Genomic DNA, 24,447 nt, shown 5'->3' with positions numbered 1-24,447 from the left:
TTCCTTATGAGCCTCATAAACTTCATTGTCGACTTGAGTAGACGTAATGCTGAAACCTAAAGAAGTAGTTCTGTTTTTTGTCTTTCCTCTTTATTCTTTTCTTCCTTTCCCTCCTTTTCCTTTCTCTTTTCTACTTATCTCAGAAGGGTAATGCTCACGCAAAGACTGTTCAGATTGGATGTGGATTTGTGTGCAGGTGTCTGGGATATCCTACCTTTGGTGTAATAGTTTTCTTTCCTTTCCATGACATAACATTAGTTCAACATGTGGTTGGTTGAGAACTTCAGCTATCCTAGTCAGAGAGGGCAAATTTTGGTTTTTATGGTTAATAATAGCTAACATTTTCTGAATGCTTACTGCATGCCATGTATTGCGCAGTGTACATTTTGTGCATTATTTCGCTTAATGTTCTTAACATCCTAATTAGTTGGGTGCCCTTATGATCTCCCCCACCCGCCCTTGATAGATGAGGAGGTTGAGGCTTTTAGAGAGGGCATGTGACTTGCCAAGCCCTCATCACCTTCAAAGCCTGTGCTCTTAACCACTATACTTACTGCCTAATACATTAGGCACATTCCCTAATTCTGTAATTTACCACCTTCTACTAAATCAAGCAAAACTTGGTCGTACTTCCTGAACTGATCTGTGGCTAAAATGCTAGAGCAAAAATGGAGTGCTGGATTTGATTATTGTTTTTATCTTAGAGGAACTCTTTGAGTTTCAATTTCCTTATCTTTAAAATGAGGGGCCTGGAATCTTTGGCCAAATTAATTCAAGTATTGACTCCATTTTCTTATCTAGGATTTGGAAAAGATAGAGCCAACAGAATTTGCATCCTCCAGATTTTGTCTTTTTTCTTCTTCTTTTAATTCCAGTGTAGCTAACATTCCATTTTTTCCTTCCTTCAGATTTAAATACTTTTCCTGGTGGGGCTGAGGTCTCTTGACTGGCACTAGTTAGCTGGGGGACAAAGATAGTTGAGCAGCTGTGTGCAAGGCAGAGTTCTAGGTATTCTAAGTGCATTATGTACCTCATCCCATTGAATCTGCACAAAGTCCCCTGTGGAATAGACATTATTATCTTCATCAAAAAAGAAACCAATCGCAGTATACCTGTGGGAAAACTGAGGTGCATCTGATGAAGTCCATCACATAGTATTGATAAAATTCTCCCTGCTTAATACTATATATTCAGGGAAGGGACTAACTCATCTCTGTGTACTCTGCTCTAAGCCTTAATAAAATAAATCTCTGACTAGTATTTTTAGACCCCTCTTTAGGTTCCCCTACACACCTGCTCCTCTTTTACTGTTCCCTATTTTAGTTACTAGTGTGCATTATCACCCACGTGCTAGAAATCTCGGCATTGTCTCTGCTCCTTCCTGTCTCTCCCAAAGCAGGAAAGCCTCATGGATTCTGCCTTGGAAATGCCTTTTGAGTCTTTCTCCCTGTGCTTCTTTGGTGCCAGACAGTCCCTGTCTCTAATCTGAGCAGTTGCCTCCTGATTCATTCATCTTCTTTACATCTACTATAAACTCCTTCCTCAGGTAGACCCGATCATGGCAATGTTTTGCCTAAAGTTCCCTGATGAGTTCTTGTTCTCTACTGACTACTGTTCAGTCTTCTTAGCATGGCTTTCACAAACTAGTTGCAAACTATTTTCTATACTCCTTTCCCACTCCTCATTAAACACCAGGCCACTGAAGCTGAACAATCCATGGACATTTCACCAAATCTCTGTTCATACTTTACCTCTCTTGGGATGTTTTTATTTCCTTTTTCTGCCTGTCAAGTCACAATTTGTTGCTGTTTCACCTCAATAAAAATTAATTGTCCCCTTCATAGATTTACCATCAGATTTCCCTCTCAGCTTAAGCAAATGCAATTTATGGAAGTCCAATGTAACAATAAAGGCAGGGTGTTGTTTTCAAAAATGTTCACAACATAATTTCTTTTTTTTTAAAGTTTATTTATTTTTGAGAGAGACAGAATAAGTAGGGGAGGGGCAGAGAGAGAGAGAGAGAGAGAGAGAGGGAGAGAAAGAATCCCAAGCAGGCTCCATGCTGTCAGCACAGAGCCTGATGCAAGGTTTGAACTCACGAAACCGTGAGATCGTGACCTGAGCCAAAACCAAGAGTTGGATGCTTAACCACTGAGCCACCCAGGCACCCCACAACATGATTTCTTTAAAAATTAAATCCCCAGTTATATTTAAATATAATTCTACATATAGCAATTTGATATTTTTTATATAATAAAAAAATTATTTTTTTTTTAAAGTAGACTCCACGCCCAACTTGGGGCTTGAACTCATGACCCTGAGGTTGCAAGCTGTGTGATCTACCAACTGAGCCAACCAGGTCCACCAAGAAAAAATTATTTTAATATACATGCCGTTGTCTAGTGCTTTAGAGAACAAACAGGCTTGGGTGGTGTTCATCATCCAGGGACAATAATGAATGGGTTGGGAGAACGGATGAGTAGCTCCAGGGAAATCTGAAGCTGTATAGTCCATTCTTGACTGGGATACTGATCTATCTGAATCTCCTTTATGTCAAGAGGCATGAAGAGAGCTGGGATAGAATGAGAAGCTGTGAACCAAGGCAGGACTCAAGTAAGAACCTGGTTCCAGGATAGAGGGTCTGTGGCAGTTAATGATGATTAATGCCTGTGTGCTTTTCAGAACATCGAGCTGAAGGTTGAAGTAGAGAGCCTGAAACGAGAACTCCAGGACAAGAAACAGCATCTAGATAAAACATGGTGAGTTGCAGTTTGAACCAATTGAGCTCTTGGTTCTTTTCGGAGTCTGATTTATTAATCTGAGAACAGTAGATTTGAAATCAAATTCCTTCACCTTAACTCTGGCATTTGAATGCTGTGTCCAGTTGAGGAACTGAAATAATATGTTTTCTTTCCCTTTGGCTCTCTGTTACTCAATCTGACAGGCCTTGCATAGATTGGAAATTCACCAGGCCTAAGATTATAAACTTCCTTTTCAATAATCTGCTAGTACCATCAAGGGCTGACATAGATTTGGGGGGAATGGGGCACTCTCACACCCTGCTCGTGAAAGTTTGAATTGTGGCAACATATTTGGTATGTGGCACTGGCAATGAAGTGAAAAATACACATTTCCTTTGACCAGATAATCTCTGGAAGGAATCTATCCCTCATAAATAAAAGCATGAGAATGAAAGAATACGTGTAGAAGTATTTTTACTGCATCATTATTTATAAATGGCAAAAAAAACTAGAAACAGCTATCTATCGACAGGGCAATGGTTGAGGACATTTTGACATAACCATACTGTGGAATATTATGCAGTCATTTAAAAGAATGATTTAGTTCTGTATTCTTTTCTTGGTGGGAGTCCCTGATAGACTAAGCAAGGGGGTAAAGTACTGGGTGATGTTTATGGCGTAAGGCCCTTTGTTAAGGGCAGTCTTTTCTGTGTCTACCTGTGTTTGCTTGATTATACACAGAAAAAAACTGGAGGGTTATATCCCAGACTCTTTAACATTACTTGTATCAAGGAAGTGAGATTAGAGTTTTTGATGGGGAGAGGTCTTGTTTTTTTTCTTTGTATACTTTTGTATTCTTTATATACTTTTGTATTGTCAAAATGGTTACTTTTATAATTTATAGTTTTTATAATTAAAAAACCCTTAGTTTTAAATGACAAGTATTGCTAAAATTTCTATTCAAAATAATTTTTAGATTCCATCCTGGAATTAGTATACATTCAATCTGATCTGGCATTGTTTATCTTTACAGTACTGTTTGATATGTAGGATGACAGTCCAGCAAGATGAGAATACTCAAAACTAGACTCAATTATATACATGATGCTGGTATTACTAAAGACTTACTAAGGCATTAAGTAAGCTTAATAGACTTGGAAAACATACAATGATTGAGAAATAAATTTTTATATTTGTGTAATGGTTTTTAAAAATGTTTTATGTCAGTTCAACTTTTAATTAGGTGGCATTATCCCTATTTTTAGAAACGAGAAAACTAAGGTACGTTAAAGTCTTCTCAATTGAGTGGCAGAGCCCACATCTTCTGGCCTCAAGTTCAAGGCCCATGTGACTTTACAACAGCTGTCGCTTATTAAATCAGGCAGTCCTTGCTGAGTTACTCAGAAAATGTATAACTTCCATTCTCAAGATATTGTAGTTAACTGTTGTTTATTGCGTTTGTCACGGAATATGAAGTCAAGGTAAAAATTGATGATTCTTGAGGTCTGCATATTTACAGGTCTTGGGCTGTTTTCTTGAGTTGTGTCCCTTGTACAACCAAGACCCTCGACTTGCCCAAATCTGTATAATAAAATGGGAACTCAAGATAAATATAGCCTCTGGGGTGGTGCCGAGTAGTGTCCGTTATCAACCAAAGAATCCTATAATCCTTGGGAAAGTCCCCTTTGGTCTTCATAGACACAACCTTCTGAGCCAGATATTAAAGTACCCCTGGGCTTGGATGGAGCAGCTTTGATTTATCATGAACCTGTGAAGGCTCAATATTGTTCTCTGCCCTGAGAACAAGAAGATGGTCCATGGTTCTCAACAAATGGCTTAAAACAGGAATAAAACCAAACCGGAATTAAGATCATTCAGCACCTGATACTGCCTCCAAATTGTTAATCCTCAGACATCCAAGGACAGCTGTTGTTAGCTATAAATAAGCCGGTGACACCTTACCCCCTACATGCTAGCGCCTGGACATTCATTCCTGAGGACATCAGAGAAGCAAAACTGGGCCAGAACCCTGAGCTTCCACAGATTAAATGTCTGTTCTCTGCATGGGACCATGGGAAAACTAGATAGAACTCTGGATCGGCAGGCCAGATTTAGGATAGTCTGTGGGCTAATGACTGTAAAGGAGGAGAGCATTTCTATGGCTGCCCAAATGGATATTCTGTTCCAGCGACCTAAATGGTAGGAACACTTTAAATTCAAACAGCAAGAACGGCAGAGAATTAGCAAAGCACTCTGGGAGAACAGTCTAAATGGAAGAGACCAAGGACAGATGAACACGGATGTTGAATTCTGAACCATTTGATGACTGCCCACCTCCCAAATGAAAGATTCTCCTCTTGAAGCAATAACAATAATGAAGCCTCTAGAAAGTCAAGTATATTCTGATTGACAAGCAGCAAAAACTTAGAGTTCTGAAAGATTACCAGAAAAGTTGGAAAGAGCAATTCCACAAATAATTGCAGAGGGAAAAATGCTTCATTTCAGTGTGACTCTGAATTATCGAAACAACTTTTAATGGGTCCACTTGCTAAATTATATGACTAGCTCTGACTGGCTAATGCTCCTTGATTGTAGGGCTGATGTGGAGAATCTCAACAGCCATAATGAAGCTGAGCTCCGGCGCCAGTTTGAGGAGAGACAGCAGGAGACAGAGCATGTTTACGAGCTCCTGGAGAATAAGATCCAGCTTCTACAGGAGGTGAGCGAGCAGGAGTTCCGAAAGTCCATGCACACGGGGCCTCTTTCACCTCTTGCCCTGCTGCTCTGCCTCCTGGCATTCACCTTTTCTGTCCCTACTTTCCTTCCCAACTCATCAAGTGTCCACAGTCTAGGGTTCCTAACTTAGGTGGGGCTTTGTAAAAGCCTCTCAGCTTTTCATTCTTTTTGCAGGAATCCAGGCTAGCAAAGGATGAAGCTGCGCGGATGGCAGCTCTGGTGGAAGCAGAGAAAGAGTGTAACCTGGAGCTCTCGGAGAAGCTGAAGGGAGTCACCAAGGACAGGGAAGATGTACCAACTGACCGGGTCAATCCTGACCAATACACTGAGGCCCTGGCCGAGCGGGACAAGTAGGTGCCTTTGATACTCTATTTGTCACTTGTCATTTACCTGTTCTCAAGGTTATAGGAGAATATACCAGCTGCACCGCTCCCTTTTAAGGTCTTAGAGTAGACCTTCATGATTTCCAAGACTTTATTGCCTCCACAACCAAAGGTTTTCTTTTTAGGGTTGAGTCTTCGATGGTATCCATTAACAGGACTCATTTCTATACCTTGTTAGTAGGTATAAGTAGAACAGTAGTCAAATGGTGGCAAACAAGAGACATGGATTCACTTCTTCACCCTTATTGAGCACTTGCCAGACACTGGCCTCACCACTAAGGTTACAGAGATGAACAACCCAGGTCTTCTCATCAAGAAACATGTTACATGATTTTCTCTCTCTTTCTTCCTTTCTTTTCCTTCCTTCCTTCCTTCCTTCCTTCCTTCCTTCCTTCCTTCCTTCCTTCCTTCCTTCCTTCCTTCCTTCCTTCCTTCCTTCCTTCCTTTGTCTTTCTGTCTGTCTGTCTATCTATCTATCTATCTATCTATCTATTTTGTTCTCGAGTTAACTAACATACATTGTAGTCTTGGCTTCAGGAGTACCACCCAGTGATTCATCACTTGCATATCACATGTTACATGATTTTAGTAAGTTTTCTGATAGAAGTAGCATGCGATGCTCTGGAGACATAGAGGATTGTCATCTATTCCAGACTAAAAAGAGCAAGGTGCCATTGAAGGTTTCCTGGAGGAGATGAAATCTGAGCTGGGTCTTGAAGAATGAATAGGAGATCGAAGATATAGATAGGAAGTGGGTGAGAAAGGGAAATATTCTGTGCAGATGGAGAAACTGTGCAAGTGAGACACAGGTAAGGGCATATATCAAGACCAGCAAATAGTTCTACATGATAGAGCAGAGGGTCTGGGAAAGACTAGTGAGAGGTAAGCTGGGAATAGGGTCAGATTGTGCTGGCTTCATATGCCATAAGGAACTTAAATGTTCTCCTAAAGGTAATTGGGCAGTTGTTGAGGTCACCCATACCTAGATTAGTACAGCAACTCCCTAATGATTTCTTTACCTCCAGTCCTGCCCCTTGCTATTTCATTGTGATATTAACATTCAGAGAAGTTTTGAAGCGGAAAATTCAACAATATCACACTGGCACATAATTTAGCCTCTTAGATACATGATACTATGGTGGCATAAAATGCCTTTAGTAGTTTTTAACTGAATAGGTGAAAAACCCACAGTGTACCCACAATGACTAATGTGATATTTTCGAGACACAAATCTGATCATGTCATTGCAGAGCCATTTAAAATGCTTTCTGACACCAGGGAGCATCTGGATGGCTCAGTCAGTTAAGGGTCTGTCTGACACTTGATTTGGGCTCAAGTCATGATCTCACAATTCGTGGGAGGGAGCCCTAAGTCGGGCTCCATGCTGACAGGTCGCTCTCTTTCTCTCGCTCTAAGTAAATAAATAAGCTTTTAAAAATGATAATAAAACAAAATAAAATGTTCTTCCAACACCTGCAGGAGAAAAGATCCATTCTCCTTATCATGGCCATCAAAGCCTTCTATGATATGAGCTCTGATCTCTCCCAGAATCATGCCCCACCATGACCCCTTCACACTTTGCTGATACAAGACTATTAATAATAATGACTAATGTTTGTTGCACTCTTACTATACAACTGAGCTGAGTACTATAATGCTGTTTAATTCTCCCAACAACTCCATGAGGTAGGGATTACTACACTTTATAAATGAAGACACCTGGCATTTACAGAGTTGTGTCACATGGTGTCACATGGTTGCAGGCATTGCTTGACTCTAAACCCTGAATCCACCCATTGCCTTCAGAAGCAAACAATACAATGTCAGGTCTCCAGAATTTTGCTCATGCTCTTCCTTCTGTGGGAAACCCTTGCCATCTTTTTCCTTCCTGGTGAATTCCTGTTCATTCTTCAAAACTCACTAAGGTATCAGTTGTCACTTCTGTGAGTGCTTTTGTGACAACAGAATTAAGTCTCTGTATCATTGCCTTGTTTTACATACACATCCTTTTTTGTACAGTTCCCAGTGGGTGGTATATTTGCTTTCAGATCTTTCCTGCTAGATTCTCTGAGACCCATGTCTCATGTCCATAGCCCAATAAACACTTGTTAAACAAAACATATGCACGTGTGACCAATAAATTAGGGAGTTTATATCAGATGTCCTTACCAACTTTGTAAAGTAGAATAGATCATCTATAGAGACCAAGGGTCAAACGGTTAAGTAAGGCTGGAGGCTTGAGGAAAAAAAAGCAATGTTCTATGGGGAATTGATATGGAATCCACATTCATCATCATAATTACTATTACAGCTTGCATTTACATGATGTTTTTAAGTTTTTAAAGTTCTTTCTCTGGCCACCTGGGTGGCTCAGCCGGTTGAGCATGACTCTTGATTTTGGCTCAGGTCGTGATCCCAGGGTCATGGGATTGAGCCCTGCATCAGACTCCATGTGGAACATGCTTAAGATTCTCTTTCCCTCTGGGGCGCCTGGGTGGCTCAGTTGGTTGAGTGGCCAACTTTGGCTCAGGTCATGATCTCATGGTCCAGGAGTTCAAACCCTGCGTAGGGCTCTGTGCTGGCAGCTCAGAGCCTGGAGCCTGCTTTGGATTCTGTCTCCCTTCTCTCTCTCTGCTCCTCCCCTGCTTGTGCTCGATCTCTCTCTGTCTCTCAAAAATAAATACATGTTTGAAAAAAAAAGATTCTCTTTCCCTCTGCCCCACCCCCAAAAGTTCTTTCTCATCCACAAATTTTAGCCAATCCTCATTCTTAATTAATTTATAATTTATAATTAATTTAAAGTTTAAAATTTATAAGTTAATTTATAATTTGTCTATGAGCTTCCTACTTCACTTTCTGGTATCCCTCACATTTCTACCAACTATTTGCCTCCCAAGGTACTATCACTGTCTTTTCCACCTACACAGGGATAATAATGACAATTGGAAACATTTCATTTAGTAGCCGCATGTTTTCCAAGGACAGGTGTGTCTGGTACTCTAAGACTTAAGAGAAACACCAAGATCTACCTTGCACAGGGCAGATGAGGAATAGCTGTTGACTTGAACCTGTGGTTTGTATACGTCAGCACAGCACACACATCTGATAACTTAAATCCTAGTCTGAATTTCCTGCTTCTTCTCTAGCCTTCGCCTCTTTCCCCGACACCAACCTTTGTTCCAGTGACTCTTCCCCTAAAGTATCTTGTATCTTTTTAAAAGAAATTTTTTTTAATGTTTTATTTATTTTTGACAGAGAGAGAAAGAGAGAGAGAGACAGAGCAAGAATGGGGGAGGGGCAGAGAGAGTGGGAGACACAGAATCCGATGCAGGCTCCAGGCTCCAAGCTGTCAGTACAGAGCCCGACGCGGGGCTCGAACTCATAGACCACGGGATCATGACCTAAGCCAAAGTTGGATGCCCAACCGACTGACCCACCCAGGCACCCCATAAAGTATCTTGTATATTTATGCCTTCATTGCTTTATTCAAGCTCCTCCCTGTACACCTGGAAAACAGTCCAGTTTTCCAACTCTCTTCCCCCAGACTCAGCAAGTTCAACAACTCACTTTATCTTTCTTCCTACAGCTCCATGACAGCACTCAAAGTACTATAGAATAGATACCTCTGTTTTGGTACCTCTTCTTACATCTCATTACTGTTATTTGTTTATGTGGCTGTGTCTCCCCACTCCCCAAACCCCTGACACACACACACCAAAAGATTTTAAGTTTCTATAGAGCAGAGATTGTGGATTTTCCAACTTTATATCCCAGGTATTTTGTAGAGTGTATTGAGTTTGCATAATGGTTATCCAGGAATTGTTTCTTGAGTGGAACAATAACCACCAGAAACACAACTTCTGGTCCCTTATTCCAAGAGTCACACACCTATGGTCTATAGATCCATGGGTCAGCTTCAGGAGGTCCATGAACCTGGTAAAATGTAAGCAGAACGTCATTTATGTATGCATGAAGGGACTGGGGCAGAGAATACATGGCTTTCTGAAGAAAAATATCCAAGATCAATGACCCAAAAAGGTAGAAACCTACTGGACTGGATCATGCTGTCTTTGGAGTGGGCTGAAAAATAAAGGCAATAATAGCACCATGACCATTGTTCTTACATTTTCTTTGCTCCAGAAGAATTGAAGAACTGAGTCAGAGCCTGGCTGCCCAGGAGAAGCTTGTAGAACAGCTCTCTCAGGAGAAACAACAACTGCTGCATCTGTTGGAGGAGCCAACTAGCATGGAAGTGCAGGTGAGGTGTGGGCAGAGCTTCCTGAGGTATTTGCTTCTGTATTAGTCATCTACGGTCGTGGAACAAATTCCTACAAATTTAGTGAGTTAACACAGCATGCATTCATTGTCCCACACTTTCTGTGGGTCAGCTGGGTTCTCTGCCCAGGGTCTCACAAGTCTGAAATCAAGGTGATAGCCAGGCTGCTTTCTCATCTGGAGGTTCACTTAGGGAAGGGTCTGCTTCTGGGTTCCCTCAGGTTGTTGGAAGAATCTATTGCTGGGTGGCTGTAGAACTTATGGCAGCCTGCTACTTCACAGGTAGCAGTGGGGAGAAACAGAGGGTCTATTGCTTCTCCTACCTCTATGCATTCTTTCAAGAGGCTCACCTGATTAGGTCAGGCCCACAGTTTCATCCCTTTTGGTTGACTGAAAATAAACTGAGTAGGAACCTTAATTAACTGTATGTGCAATATACATTCACTTTTGCCATATAACATAGCGTAACTATGTGGTGACAGTCCATCATCTTTGCCATGTTCTATTCCTTAGAAACAAGTTGCGGATGTCACTGGCACTCAGGAGGTAGGGATCACACAAAGCTCTGGATAACTGGGTGGGAATCATCAGGGCCATTAGAATTTTGCCCACCACTGAGTGGTTTCTAACTATATAGAATATATAATATAGGGGTTTTTTTCTCAGTGAATTTTGTTTTTATTTGTCATTTTAATTCCAGTATAGTTAACAGTGTTACATTAGTTTCAGGTGTGCATAATGTGGTTTTAATATTGAAGAACTCTTACAATGATAAAAGTAATTGTATTCGTCTATATTGTTGCTCTTGAAGGTTACCTCAGAGGGAACTCCCCTCTTCCGTTCAACTTTTCATTTTCTAAAAAAGATATTTCCTAAAAGAACCCTAGAATATATCTGTGCCCAAGTAGCACAACCAATTACCAGATATTCTTATAAGTCTTAGGCCAGTAATAAAGCAGACTGTAAGGTTTAATTTATGCTTCACAGATACCGAGGTTGGAGTCAAGATAAAAATAACAGTGATAAGAAGTAGTTTAAAGTAGTTCCCAACCTTTCCTGTGTCATGGCACAAATAGAAAATGTTAATATTTGTCAGGTGCAGTGGTAAATGGATGGAGCTTCTTACTTGGTCAGTCTAGGTGCATAGGCCATGAGAGCAGAAGAAATCCCTATCTTGGCTATACTTATAAACTTCTTGGACTGTGTGGCTCCATTTTGGTTAGAAAGCTCTGGTTAACAAATTCAGGAGATGATGTACATACATGTAATTTGGCAGACAGGAGGGGGAAAATAGTCTGTAGGCTTCTCACAAGATACATATTGAAACATGTGAAAAGTTTCTGAAAGAACTTTTTTTTTTAATTCAAGTATAATCAGCATACAGTGTTATATTAGTTTCAGATGTACAATATAATGATTCAGCAATTCTATACATTTCTCAGTGCTCGTCAAATAAGTGTGTTCCTGATCCCCTTTATCTGTTTCACCGCGGCCCCCCTCCCCCCGGCCTCCCCACTGGCAACCACCAGTTTGTTCTCTGTATTTAAGAGCGTGTTTCTTTGTCTCTTTTTAGAAAGATTATTTTATAGACAAAGACTATATTCAAAGTTGTCAGTTCCTGTTACTGCTCCCCAGGAGGACCACAACAGAATGTCTGTGGTTCAGGGAAAACAGGTCCAAACAAGAATTATATCTCACTTTAATCTCTGAGACAAAAAGAAGTATTTTTTCTTAATTTTTTAATTTATTTGAGAGAGAGAGTGAGCAGGGGAGGGCCAGAGAAAGAGGGAGAGAGAGAATCCCAAGCAGGCTCTGTGCTGACAGTACAGAGCCCAGTGCAGGGCTCAAACCCACAAACTGTGAGATCATGACCTGAGCTGAAACCAAGAGTCAGATGTTTAACCGACTGAGCCACCCAGGCGCCCCTAGACAAAAAGAAATATTGAAGTGCTTTCTATAACATCTTGGGACCATTTAGTCACATTCAAGTGGCTCAGATTGTTATAATATAAAACCTAGAAATGAATTCACAGGATTTCTTAAATACATATTCCAAGTGTGATTTAAAGTGTTTGTCAATGAGTATTCAACAACTTTTCAGTAGTAATAACTTCAGCACATGTTGTAGCATATTCTATATGCCAGGTGCTGCTCTAAATACCTTATATATTAACTCAAATTAACTTAAGCCTCAAAATAATCCTGTGAAGTATACTAACATGAGACATAAAAAGAATAATTTATAATAAAATAATGTTGATTTTAATATATAAATTCATGAGCACAATTATATTAGAAGACATAAAGAAATAGTCAGGTGCTTGTATCTGTATGACAAATCACTGTGAATGTTCCAGCCTCAAAGGTAGCCTAGGACAGTCATGTTATGTTGTGCCATTTAAAAATGGCAAGTGGTGATGCCATTAGTAAAGGGGGTGACAATGCCAAGTGAAAAACTCTTGGTAAATTTCCAAACAAAACAAAAACCAAACTTTTCTTAATTTTCTTTTTTTTTTTTTTAATATTTTTTAATGTTTATTTATTTTTGAGATAGAGACAGAGTGTGAATGGGGCGGGGGGTGGGGTGCAGAGGGAGAGGGAGACACAGAATCTGAAACAGGCTCCAGGCTCTAAGCTGTCAGCACAGAGTCCAACACAGGGCTCGAACTCATGAACCATAAGATCATGACCTGAGCTGCAGTCAGATGCTTAACCGACTGAGCCACCCAGGCGCCTCTTCTTAATTTTCATAGAGCAGTTGAATTCATGGAAAATTCATTGTATAATAACATTGTGTTTATATATACAGCAGAGCTCAGTTCTAGGTTCAGGGGATTATATGATGTTATATTACCTCACCAGTGCCCCATGGAACATTTAGATCATTCTGTAATGAAAGCACAAAACAAAACTTCATATTTTAATCCTACGGAGTTACTAATAATGCTAATACTGTTCCTGCTATAATCATAATAATAACATGTTAGTATTGGAAAACAACATAACTTTACTGCAAATGAAAATATTTTTTAAAATGTTTGTTTATTTTGAGAGGGAGAGCATGAGCGGGGGAGGGGCAGAGAGAATCCCAAGCAGGCTCTGCACTGTCAGCCCAGAGCTCGATGTGGGGCTCGAACCCGTGAACTGTGAGATTATGACCTGAGCTGGAATCAAGAGTCAGATGTGCAACCGACTGAGCCACCCAGGTGCCCCACAAGTGAAAATATTTTTTAAAAATAGTCATGTTCAGGGGTGCCTGGGTGGCTCAGCCGGTTAAGCAGCCGACTTCGCCTCAGGTCATGATCTAACAGTCTGTGAGTTCGAGCCCCATGTCAGACTCTGTGCTGACAGCTCAGAGCCTGGAGCCTGCTTCAGATTCTGTATCTCCCTCTCTGTGACCCTCCCCTGTTCGTGCTCTGTCTCTCTCTGTCTCAAAAATAAATAAACATTAAAAAAAATAAATAAAAAATAAAAATAGTCATGTTCATCAGAGGCCATGGAAATAATGCCACTGGTCCACTAGTATAATGATAAGGCATCCAGAGACCCAGCTTTTATGGAGTGTCCGTGAAGCAGTGTGATGCCGCTACCCAGTGAAGAGGAGAGGAATGGGAAAGAGGAAGGACCCATTCTGAGTCCTGCTCCTGCTCCAAGCACTGTGTGGAGGACTGAACATGCAGCTTTTTCCCAACTCTCACTACAACCTGTGAAATAAGTTAGATAAGGGTCACTTGGCAATCAGGGGAACCAATGTTTAGATTAAGTGACTCGACCCAAGTTTTAAAGGCAATAAGTGGTGAGGTCAGAATTTGAATGTAGATTTATGTGGCTTCACACCCATATTCACCACTCTGAAGAGGTTGTATCCCAAATGTACACATGTGTGCCACGAATCAAAAAAGATCTACAGACAAAATTCAAAACCGGCTCTCAAAAGATCAGTGAACCAAAATTTCCAGAATTTTTCGGTGACCAAAAGTGAAACTACCCATGAAACAATAATTCCTCATTCAGCCCTCCCCCAGTTCCTGATAACCTCTATTATACTCTCTGCCTTCATGAATTTGCTTGTTTTATGCATTTCATATAAACTGGAATCAGATAGATGGATGGATGGATGCATGCATGCATGGGTGGGTAGATAGATAGATGGGTGTCATTCAGAATTTGGGACAGTGCTTTGTCCTTCCCATTGCAAACTATGTAGCACCCCTTACCCCACTCATCATAGTGATGACAATAAAAACAAGAAGCACCCCATGAATTTGCAAAATGCACTTCAGGAGATGGTATAACTATACCTCAGTAAGAACCGCTGGTCTTGGGGACTTAGCTTCCAAAGGGTTTATAGTCCAATAAAACATTGGCATATGAACAAAGAATTAAAATAGAGGATGATAAATGAAGAGAGAGAAATATATGCACAGTGCTAAAGGAACCCACAGATTACCGGGATTAACTCTACCTTTAAAAGTCAAAGAAAGCCTTACCTGGAAGTTTCCCTTGACCTGGGCCTGAAAGGCTGAGTGCACCAAGCAGAAAACAAGAGAAGTGCATTTTAGGCAGGAACAGTATACACAGTAATGTGGAACATAGTTAAGAAATTGGGAATAGTTGGTATTATCAAATACATGCTAAGCGTTAGGGGCACCTGGGTGGCTCAGTCAGTGAAGCATCCAACTTCCGCTCAGGTCATGATCTCACAGTTTGTGGGTTCGAGCCCCACGTCAGGCCCTGCGCTGACAGCTTGGAGCCTGGAGCCTGCTTCAGATTCTCCCTCTCTCTCTGCCCCTCCCCCGCTCGTGCTCTGTCTCTGTCTCAAAATATAAATAAACATTAAAAAAATTTTTACAAAAAATACGTGCTAAGCGTTAGAGAATAATGAAACACATAACTGGAACATCCCTTAAGTGTCAAGCTAAGGACTTCATGTTATAGGTAACAGAGAATTAAAAAAAAGAAAAAAAGTTAAGCAAGGGGAATGAAAGCATATGATTTGCATTTTAGAAAGCCAATCCTGGCGGCTGTTTAGACTGAAGATTGAGGGAGCAGATAATTGATGTCAACCGATGATTTGACAGAGCTGTGAACTGCGTCATCTAGTCCATTCTCAAATTAGATAGGGGCAAGGAACGTTCAGTTATAAAGTACTTTGTCTCCCCCCTCTGTCTGCAGTAATGTGTGGCAGCTCTTGCTGTCGGTGACACCTGTGGCCTCTGCTGTGGGTGTCATCCTCATCTGCGTGCAGTAACAGCCTCTTAGTGCCGCTGTATTACCCTCAACCCTTTGTCTTCCATGCCACCTCTCACCACAGGAGCCACAACCCCACAAAATGGAAGGCACAAGTTCATTTCCTAAGTTCTGGGCCTGCTCCACAGAGGCCAAAGATTTCCCTCATCTCTAGCAAAGCCATCCCTAGAGTTCTGGCCACTGACTCACTGCCTCCACCCCCACCTCCGCCCCTCCCCGACCCTTCACAACTGAGAATACCGCCGCTGGGCTTTCGAAGAAGGAGAGCTCACAGATCTTACATGTCTAGGTTTGAGTTGTCCAAGCGAAAACATTCCTCTTACCCCATTTCTCATAGATCAGTACTTCTCATGTGATCTCAGTATGAAAGTCTGGACTGGGTATAATCTCTGAGAACAGGAAGTCTCACTTCAGAGCCTTCCTTCCCTCGATCAAGACAGAAGTTTTGATAAAGATTATTTGATTTAGTTGATTTTACTATCCCTCAGCTGTTTTCCTTTTCCATCCCACCAAAACATCATACAGCATCCATTTTAGAGGTACTTACACACAATACTTAAGAACTTCTCTTAATGTTTATTTATTTTTGAGAGAGAGATTGACAGAGTGTGAGCAGGGGAGGGGCAGAGAGAGAGAGGGAGACACAGAACCCAAAGCAGGCTCCAGGCTCTGAGCTGTCAGCACAGAGCCCGACGTGGTGCTTGAACCCACAAACCACAAGATCATGACCTGAGCTGAAGTTGGATGCTCAACCAACTGAGCCACCTAGGGAACTTCTATCATGTAATTAACTCCATGGAACAACAACAGAAAAAGCCATAAACTTGACATGCCACTGATGGACATCACTCTGTGTTTGCTTCCAAACCTCCGTGTCCATTCAGATCAAGAGCATGTTGTTGTGATCAGAGTACTCAGGAGCTTGTGGCCGCCATGCTGAAGCAACTGGTCCACACCTTTTTCAGTAAAAAGAAAACCTAATAAAGTGAAGTTTACAAAGTATTTCTCTTCCTCCATGTTTTCACAAAGCTGCAAATAAAGACCTACACTCTGGAAAGCTGACAGTGCTTCCAGTTATTGACATTTTTCCCTTCTACTAGAAGCTTCATTTTCTTTTTTTTCTTTTTTTTTTTCAACGTCTTTTTTTTTTTTTTATTTTTGGGACAGAGAGAGACAGAGCATGAACAGGGGAGGGGCAGAGAGAGAGGGAGACACAGAATCGGAAACAGGCTCCAGGCTCCGAGCCATCAGCCCAGAGCCTGACGCGGGGCTCGAACTCAAGGACCGCGAGATCGTGACCTGGCTGAAGTCGGACGCTTAACCGACTGTGCCACCCAGGCGCCCCAAGAATGTTTTATTTTTTATTAAAAAACATTTTTTTAATTTATTTATTTTTGAGAGAGAGACCGAGAGACAGAGTGAGAGCGGGGGAGGGGCAGAGAGAGAGGAAGACACAGCATCCTAAGCACCTCCAGACTCTGACCTGTCAGCACAGAGCCCGATGTGGGACTCAAACTCACAAACTACAAGATCATGACCTGAGCCAAAGTGGATGCTTAACTGACTGAGCTACCCAGGTGCCCCTAAAGAACCTTTTAAATGAAACTGGATGTGGAAGGTGTAAAAGCAAGGGGAAATGATGTACTTGCAAAGGAAAATCTGGAAGAATTCTTGTTTTATTTCATTTTTCTATTCTGAAGTTTTTCCCCAGTATAATATAAGCAATATTTATCAATGTGTAATTTCACTGTGGTTGCCCTAGAAAGTGAAACAGGACAACAGAATTAGGGTGAGGCATCCATTAAGCAATCAGGACCTTCCCACTTACACAAATCAGCAGACACTCAAGCCATTGCATTTATGCCTTGTTTGGAACCTAATGTAAATAGCACTGCATGCAGTGAGGCGTATTTCTTAAAATAGCAAACATTCCAGCGTTACCATGGAGAGATCTGACGTGGAGGTTAAGGCAAGAACACACTCTAAATGCTCAAGGCAGACGCTGAAAACCTTGCAGGGATTAGTAGCTCAGGCAGCTCCAGCCAACTTCATATAAGGAGATCTTTCTTAAAGAAGCTTTTCCGTATTCTCTTCTTAAGCTGATGAATGTTGAAGGTGGAGGCTCATTTATAAATCCTCATTCAACATCACTGTCTCCCAGATACAACCTTCATTGGTAACATATCTCAAAAACAGGCCTTACCATTTAAGGCAACCATAGTCCTGACCCTTTAGAGCAGCAAAGGAGGTAGAAAAATAAGGGATTTCATTACAGCTTCATCAGAAATATTTACTGAGCACTTACGATGCACAAAGTACTATAACGTGAAGGAAGAAGAACGCAAAGATGCATAAGGTTTAGCCTCTGCCTTCTAGAGATTATAGTCGAATTGAAAGGTAAGAAAGCCACTAATGGCAACAAAATACAAAGCAGTAGAGAAAGAAAAAAACATTATGGACTGGGGTAGGCAGTGAAGATTCTGATCTGTAAGAAACGATTTTAATAAGAGATGAAAAGGAAAGGCATTTGTTTATTCATTTAGTCATTCAGTGATTATTTACTGATATCTAGAACATACCATTCAAAATACCTCAAAAGAAGCTATGGAACATATCAAGGAAACCAGGAGCTGCTTTTGAGAAAAGGTAAACAAAATTGATAAACATTTAGCCAGATTCATCCAAAATAAAAAAGGAGAGACAGCAAGAATGGGAGGAGGGAGAGGAGGAGAGAGGCAAAGGACTCAAAAAAATAAAATCAAGAAAGAAGAAGGAAAGTAACAACTGATAAATACAAAGGATTATTTTGGATATTATGAAATATTTACACCAACAAATTGGACAACGTCGAAGAAATGGATAAATTCCTAGAAACATATAACCTTCCAAAACTCAAGCAGGAAGAAATAGAAAATTTGAACAGACCAATTACTAGCAAGTAAATTGAATCAGCAAAAAAAAAAAAAAAAAAAAAAAAAAAAGAACACCTCCCAATAAACAAAAATCCAGGACCAGGTGATGTCACAGATGAATTCTACCAAGCATTTAAGGAAGAGTTAATTCTAGTCTCAAACTATCCCAAAAAATACAAAAGGAAGGAATGCCTCCATTCATTCTGTGAGGCCAGCATTACCCTGATACCAAAACCAGATAAAGACACTACAGGCCATTATCTCTGATGAACATAGATGCAAAAATCCTCAAGAAAATATTAACAAACTGAATCAAACAATGCATTTAAAAAAAAAACAAAAAAAACATTCACAGGGTGCCCGGGTGGTTCAGTCAGTTGGGCATCCAACTCAGGCTCAGGTCATGATCTTGTAGTTTGTGGACTTGGGCCCCATGTCAAGCTCTGTGCTGACAGCTCAGAGCCTGGAGCCTGCTTCAGATTCCGTATCTCCCCTTCCCTCCACCTCTCCCCGACTCGCACATGTGTGCATGCGCTCTCTCTCAAAAATACGTAAACGTTTAAAAAAATAATAAAATCATTCACCACTGCCAAATGGGGTTATTCCAGGATGCAAGAGTGGTTTTAATATTTGCAAATCAATGTGATACATCACATTAACAAGAAAAAGGATTATAAACCATATGATCATCTTAATAGATGCAGAAAAAGCATTTGACAAAGTACATCCATTCATGATAAAGACTCTCAATAAAGTAAGTTTAGAAGGAACGTACCTCAATATAATAAAGGCCATATATGAAAATCCCACAGCTAACATCATACTCAATGGTGAAAAACAGAGAGATTTTCCTCTAAGATCAGGAACAAGACACAGATGTCCACTCTCACCACTTCTATTCAATGTAGTATTGGAAGTCCTAGCTGCAAAACAGTCCTATTTATAATTGTACCAAAAATAATTAAATACCAAGAAATAAAATTTTATGATGATGAAGGAAATTGAAGATGACACAAATGGAAAGATATTCTATGCTCATGAATTGGAAGAACCAATATTGTTAACATTTCCATAGTATCCATTGCATTGTATTAATGCAGCAACATTTGTCACAGAACTAGAACAAGTAATCTTAAAATTTGTATAGAATCACAGAAGATCCTGAATAGCCAAAGTAGATTTGAAAAGGATAAACGGGGGTGCCTGAGTGGCTCAGTCGGTTAAGTGTCCAACTCTTGGGCTGTTCCCTGCACTGGGATGCTTGGGATTCTCTTTCTCCACCCCCCCCCCCCCACCTCTCTGCCCCTTCCCTGCTTGCATTCACTCTCTCTCTCTCAAAATAAAGTTTTAAAAAAAAGAAAGAAAAAGGTAGAAGTATCACAATCCCAGATTTCAAGATATATTACAAAGCTATAGCGATCAAAACAGTATGGTACTGGCACAAAAATAGACACCTAGATCAATGGAACAGAAGAGAGTCCAAATAATCTATGACAAAGTAGGCAAGAATATACAGTGGGAAAAAGACAGTCTCTTTACTAAATGGTGCTGGGAAAACTGGAAAGCTATACACAAAAGAATGAAACTGTGGACCACTTTAATGTACCATACACAAAAATAAACACTAAGTGGATTGAAGACCTAAATGTGAGACCTGAAACCATAAAAAGAAAAAAATGTAGAAGAAAACATAGGTATTCATCTCTTTGACACTGGCCTTAGAAACATTTTCCTAGATATGTCTCCTCAGGCAAGGGAAACAAAAGCAACATTAAACTGTTGGGACAACACCAAAATCAAAAGCTTTTGGCACAACAAAGGAAACCATCAACAAAACAAAACATCAGCCTACGGAACGGGTGAAGGTATTTGTAAACGATATATTTAATAAGGGGTTAATATCTAAAATACATAAGGAATTTATACAACTCAACACACACAAAAAAACCCCCAAATAATCCAATTAAAAAATGGAGGACCTAGGGGCGCCTGGGTGGCGTAGTCGGTTAAGCGTCCGACTTCAGCCAGGTCACGATCTCGCGGTCCGTGAGTTCGAGCCCCGCGTCGGGCTCTGGGCCGATGGCTCAGAGCCTGGAGCCTGTTTCCGATTCTGTGTCTCCCTCTCTCTCTGCCCCTCCCCCGTTCATGCTCTGTCTCTCTCTGTCCCAAAAATAAATAAAAAACGTTGGAAAAAAAAAATTAAAAAAAAAAAAAAAAAATGGAGGACCTAAATATATATTTTTCCAAAAAAGACAGATGGCCAACAGACATAGGAAAAGATGCCCAACATCACTAATCATCAGGGAAATGCAAATCAAAACCACAATGAGGTATCACCTCACGCTTGTCAGAATGTCTAAACACAAATGACAGAATGTCAAAAACACAAGAGATAACAAGTGTTGGCAAGTGAGGATGTGGAGATAAAGGATCCCTTGTGCACTGTTGGTGGGAATGTAGGCTGGTGCAGTCACCGTAGAAGACAATATGGAGAGTCCTCAAAAAATTAAAAAATAGAATTACCATATGATCCAGTAATTCTACTACTGGATATTTACCCAAAGAAAACAAAAACACTAATTCAAAAAGATAAATGCACCTCTTTGTTTATTGCAGCATTATTTACATTAGCTCAGATATGGAAGCAACCCATGTGTCCATCAATAGATGAATGGATAAAGAAGATATGGTATATAAATACAGTGGAATATTATCCAGCCATAAAAAATAATGAAATCTTGCCATGCAACAACATGAATGAACCTAGAGAGTTTTATGCTACTTGAAATGAGTTAGGGCTGCTGGGGTGGCTCAGTTGGTTGGGCATCCAGCTCGGGCTCAGGTCATGATCTCATGGCTCATGAGTTCAAGCCCCGCATTGGGGAGCCAGCTTCAGATTCTGTGTCTCCCTCTCTCTCTCTGCCCCCCGCCCCCGCTCATGCTCTGTCTCTCAAAAATAAATAAACATTAGGAAAAAAAAAAGAAATGAGTCAGAGAAAGGCAAGTACCATATGATTTCACATATATGTGGAATCTAGAAAATAAAACAAAAAAACAGACCCATAAATACAAAGAACATTTAGTAGTTGCCAAAGTGAGAGAGGTGAGGGGATGGCAAAACAGGTGAAGGGGATTAAGAAATACAAACTTCTAGTTATAAAATAAGTGAGCCACAGAGATGAAAAGTATGGCATAGGGAAGACAGTCAATAATATTGTAATAATGTTGTATGGTGACAGATGGTGACTATACTTATTGTGAGCATTGAATAATGTATAGAATTGTCGAATCACCATTTTGTACACCTGGAACTAATACAACGTTGCATGTCAACTATATTTCAATCAAATATTTTTAAAATATTTAGAAGGAGAAAGGCAGAGGGGCGCCTGGGTGGCTCAGTAGGTTAAGTTTCCAACTCTTGATTTCAGCTCAGGTCATGATCTTGCATGGATTTGAGCCCTGCGTTGGGCTCTGCACTGACAGTGTGGAGTCTGCTTGGGATTCTCTCTCTTCCTCTCTCTACGCCCCTCCCCTCTTTCTCTGTCTCTGTCTCTCAAAATAAATAAATAAGCTTAAATTAAATTAAAAAAGAAAAAAGAAAGGCAGAGCCTTTCCCTGTAAGGAGCTTGCATCTCAATTAAGGGAGATAAATTACGAAGTAACCAAACAAATAGCTAATTGTAAATTACAGTAAGTACTTTCAAGAAAACAAAGAGCAGGTACTAACCAACTTTTTCTGTAAAAGGCCAGATAGTAAATAATTTAGACCTTGCAGGCCATAAGGTTTCTGCCACCGTAGCACAAAAATAGCCATACACAATACATAAATGAATTGGCATGGCTGTTCCAATAAAATTTTATTTACAAAAACAGGGGATGAATTTAGCCCACAGTTCATAGTTTGTTGACCCCTAATAGAGAATTAGGAGGAATGGGTAGGGCCATTATAGGTAAGGGGATGATGGTAATTTTGAGGTGTCTCTGACACATCATTTGCAGATACAAATATGTAGTTGGCTACTTCAGAGTTGAACTCAGAGGAAAATTTTGGGATAAGATACAAATGGAAAGTTACTGGTTTAAAGATGGAAAAGGATAAGATGATATTGAAAGAGAATTAAAATAGGGAGGTGAAAAGGTCTAGGACTGAGCCCCAGTGAACACCTACAGAAGGTACAAAGTAGATGTGACTCTTAGCTCACAAATTCGGTCATGCAGGATTTATCACATTTCTTTACTTTCTTTAAATCAATTTAATGTTACCCTGAGTCCCAGTCCTAATCAGGCTAATTCAGTTTCATCCATTTGGTACATATTCCTCCCCACTCTCTCATTTACGTTAAGGTGAAGGTTCCCAGGATTTATCAGGTGCCAAAGCATCAAGTGATTACTCTTCCCATTGGTCCACCACTGAAGTTCCCCTGCCCCAGCAAGCATGGTTCTGCCAGCTCTAACAGCTTGTTATATTAGAGGCTTTTATGGAACCAGAACCCCTTGACCTAGAGTCTAGCCTCTCTAAATCACCCATTGCCTTCTCCCCACCCAGGTCCTGCTGCTTCCCTGGGGGCACTAATATGGAATGGAGGTAGATCGCTGTTACTCTCTGATCCCCAGTCTCCTGATCTGGGTGAAATCTGACCCCGTCCTTTTCTGGTGCCCTCAAAGACATTTCTTTTTCTTCTCTTCCCCACTGGGACACCTGACTTAATCTTCTCAGTTGGTTTACAATTTTATTAAAGTCAGGAAATGCATTTGACTTCAGCCTCTGCTCTTTGCTCTGCAAAAATTCCTGAGTTAATTAAATGGTAAGGGCCTGACCTTCAGATTAGATGAGGGAGGCAGGGCACACAGGCAACAACACAATTTATATCCTGTCACCATATTATTAGGAAAGGAGTATGAGATGTAGCTGAAAAGTAGATTAGAATCTTTCTGTAGAGATATTGAAATGCCAAGCTGAGGGTTTAGGACTTCATCCTATAGGTAATGGACAATGATGGATCTTTACCATGAATGTCCTGGAAACCGTATGGAGGATGATTAGAGGGGCATAAGCTTCTAAGCCTATGTGACATCGTTCAAAAGTTTTAGGTTTCAAGAACCTGAAATAGAAAATGTAGTGAAAACGCAAAGCAACATTTCTGAATGTGCTAGAGATGTTCAGAAAAAGGATCCCAACTTAGTGTTTAGCTCAATAGGGAAGGATTTTGAGGAGCCAAAGGTAACAACTCAGAAGTTTACAAGTCCACTCAGTTACAGGAAATGATATGGCTGACCTTATCTCTCCTGCTGATCTCTCTCTAGCTTTTGACAATGTTAACCATTGCTCTCATTCTTAAAACCCTGTCCCCAGCTCACCTGTGCTTTGATTGCAGAAGAGCCCCACTTAGTTATTTTTCACTTAGTTTTCTCAGTCACCTAAACTCAGCATGTTCCTAATCAGATTTTTCATTACCTTTTTACAGATGAACTCAACTCTCACATTTCTATTCATTTAGACCATGTTTTCTACCAGTCTCTGACACAAAAACCCTTATCTCCTATATTGTTTCTTTTCCTTCATCGTCTCTACATCAAGTCCCGCTGTTCAGTCCTTTATAATAATTCTTATTTACCACTTTTTTCCATTTCGTTTTTCTTTTAAGTTTAGTTATTTATTTTGAGAGAGAGAGAGAGAGCATGCGCACAAATGGGGGATGGGCAGAGGGTAAGAGAGAGAGAGAATCTCAAGCAGGCTTCTGTCAGCACAGAGGCCAATGTGGGGCTCAATCTCACCAATCATGAGACCAGGACCTGAGCTGAAATCAAGAGTTGGATGCTTAACCAACTGAACCACCCGGGCACCCCTTTCTTTCCATTTCTACACCAGACTTTTTATATTACCCCACATGTGAATAACTGCAATGACTTTTTAGCAGGTCTTCCTGTAACCATCCCAAAATCTGAAATTCCCTGAAATTCCAATCCATCCTGTTGCCTGGCTAATCTTCCTACAATGAAGTTTTCACCATGCCATTCTCTGCTCAAGTCTGTAACATTAAGTCTAAATTCTTTTGCGTTTGCCAAACATTAAATTCTAGTGGCCAAGGGGAACCTGAGTGGCTGAGTCGGTTGAGTGTCCTAACTTCAGCTCAGGTCATGATCTCA

At 40.6% G+C, this 24,447-nt stretch overlaps 1 protein-coding gene across 19 annotated transcripts in view; it reads left to right on the top strand.

Annotated features, from left to right (window-relative positions):
• LOC131504062 (myomegalin-like) overlaps window positions 1-24,447 on the top strand; it is a 221,874-nt gene that overhangs the window by 108,306 nt on the left and 89,121 nt on the right. For 18 of the 19 annotated variants that reach the window (XM_058716015.1, XM_058716007.1, XM_058716014.1 and 15 more), the window contains 4 exons: window positions 2,683-2,759; window positions 5,337-5,460; window positions 5,652-5,827; window positions 10,001-10,118. In XM_058716015.1, coding sequence (XP_058571998.1) covers window positions 2,683-2,759; window positions 5,337-5,460; window positions 5,652-5,827; window positions 10,001-10,118 — 495 coding nt within the window. The remainder of the gene's footprint in view (window positions 1-2,682; window positions 2,760-5,336; window positions 5,461-5,651; window positions 5,828-10,000; window positions 10,119-24,447) is intronic. The other variant, XM_058716002.1, reaches the window with a different exon arrangement.

Source organism: Neofelis nebulosa, chromosome 2, assembly GCF_028018385.1.
Source record: "Neofelis nebulosa isolate mNeoNeb1 chromosome 2, mNeoNeb1.pri, whole genome shotgun sequence".
NCBI classification, from domain to species: Eukaryota; Metazoa; Chordata; class Mammalia; order Carnivora; family Felidae; genus Neofelis; species Neofelis nebulosa.
The sequence above is the reverse complement of the archived record's forward strand: the minus strand, read 5'-3'. Positions and strand labels throughout refer to the sequence as shown.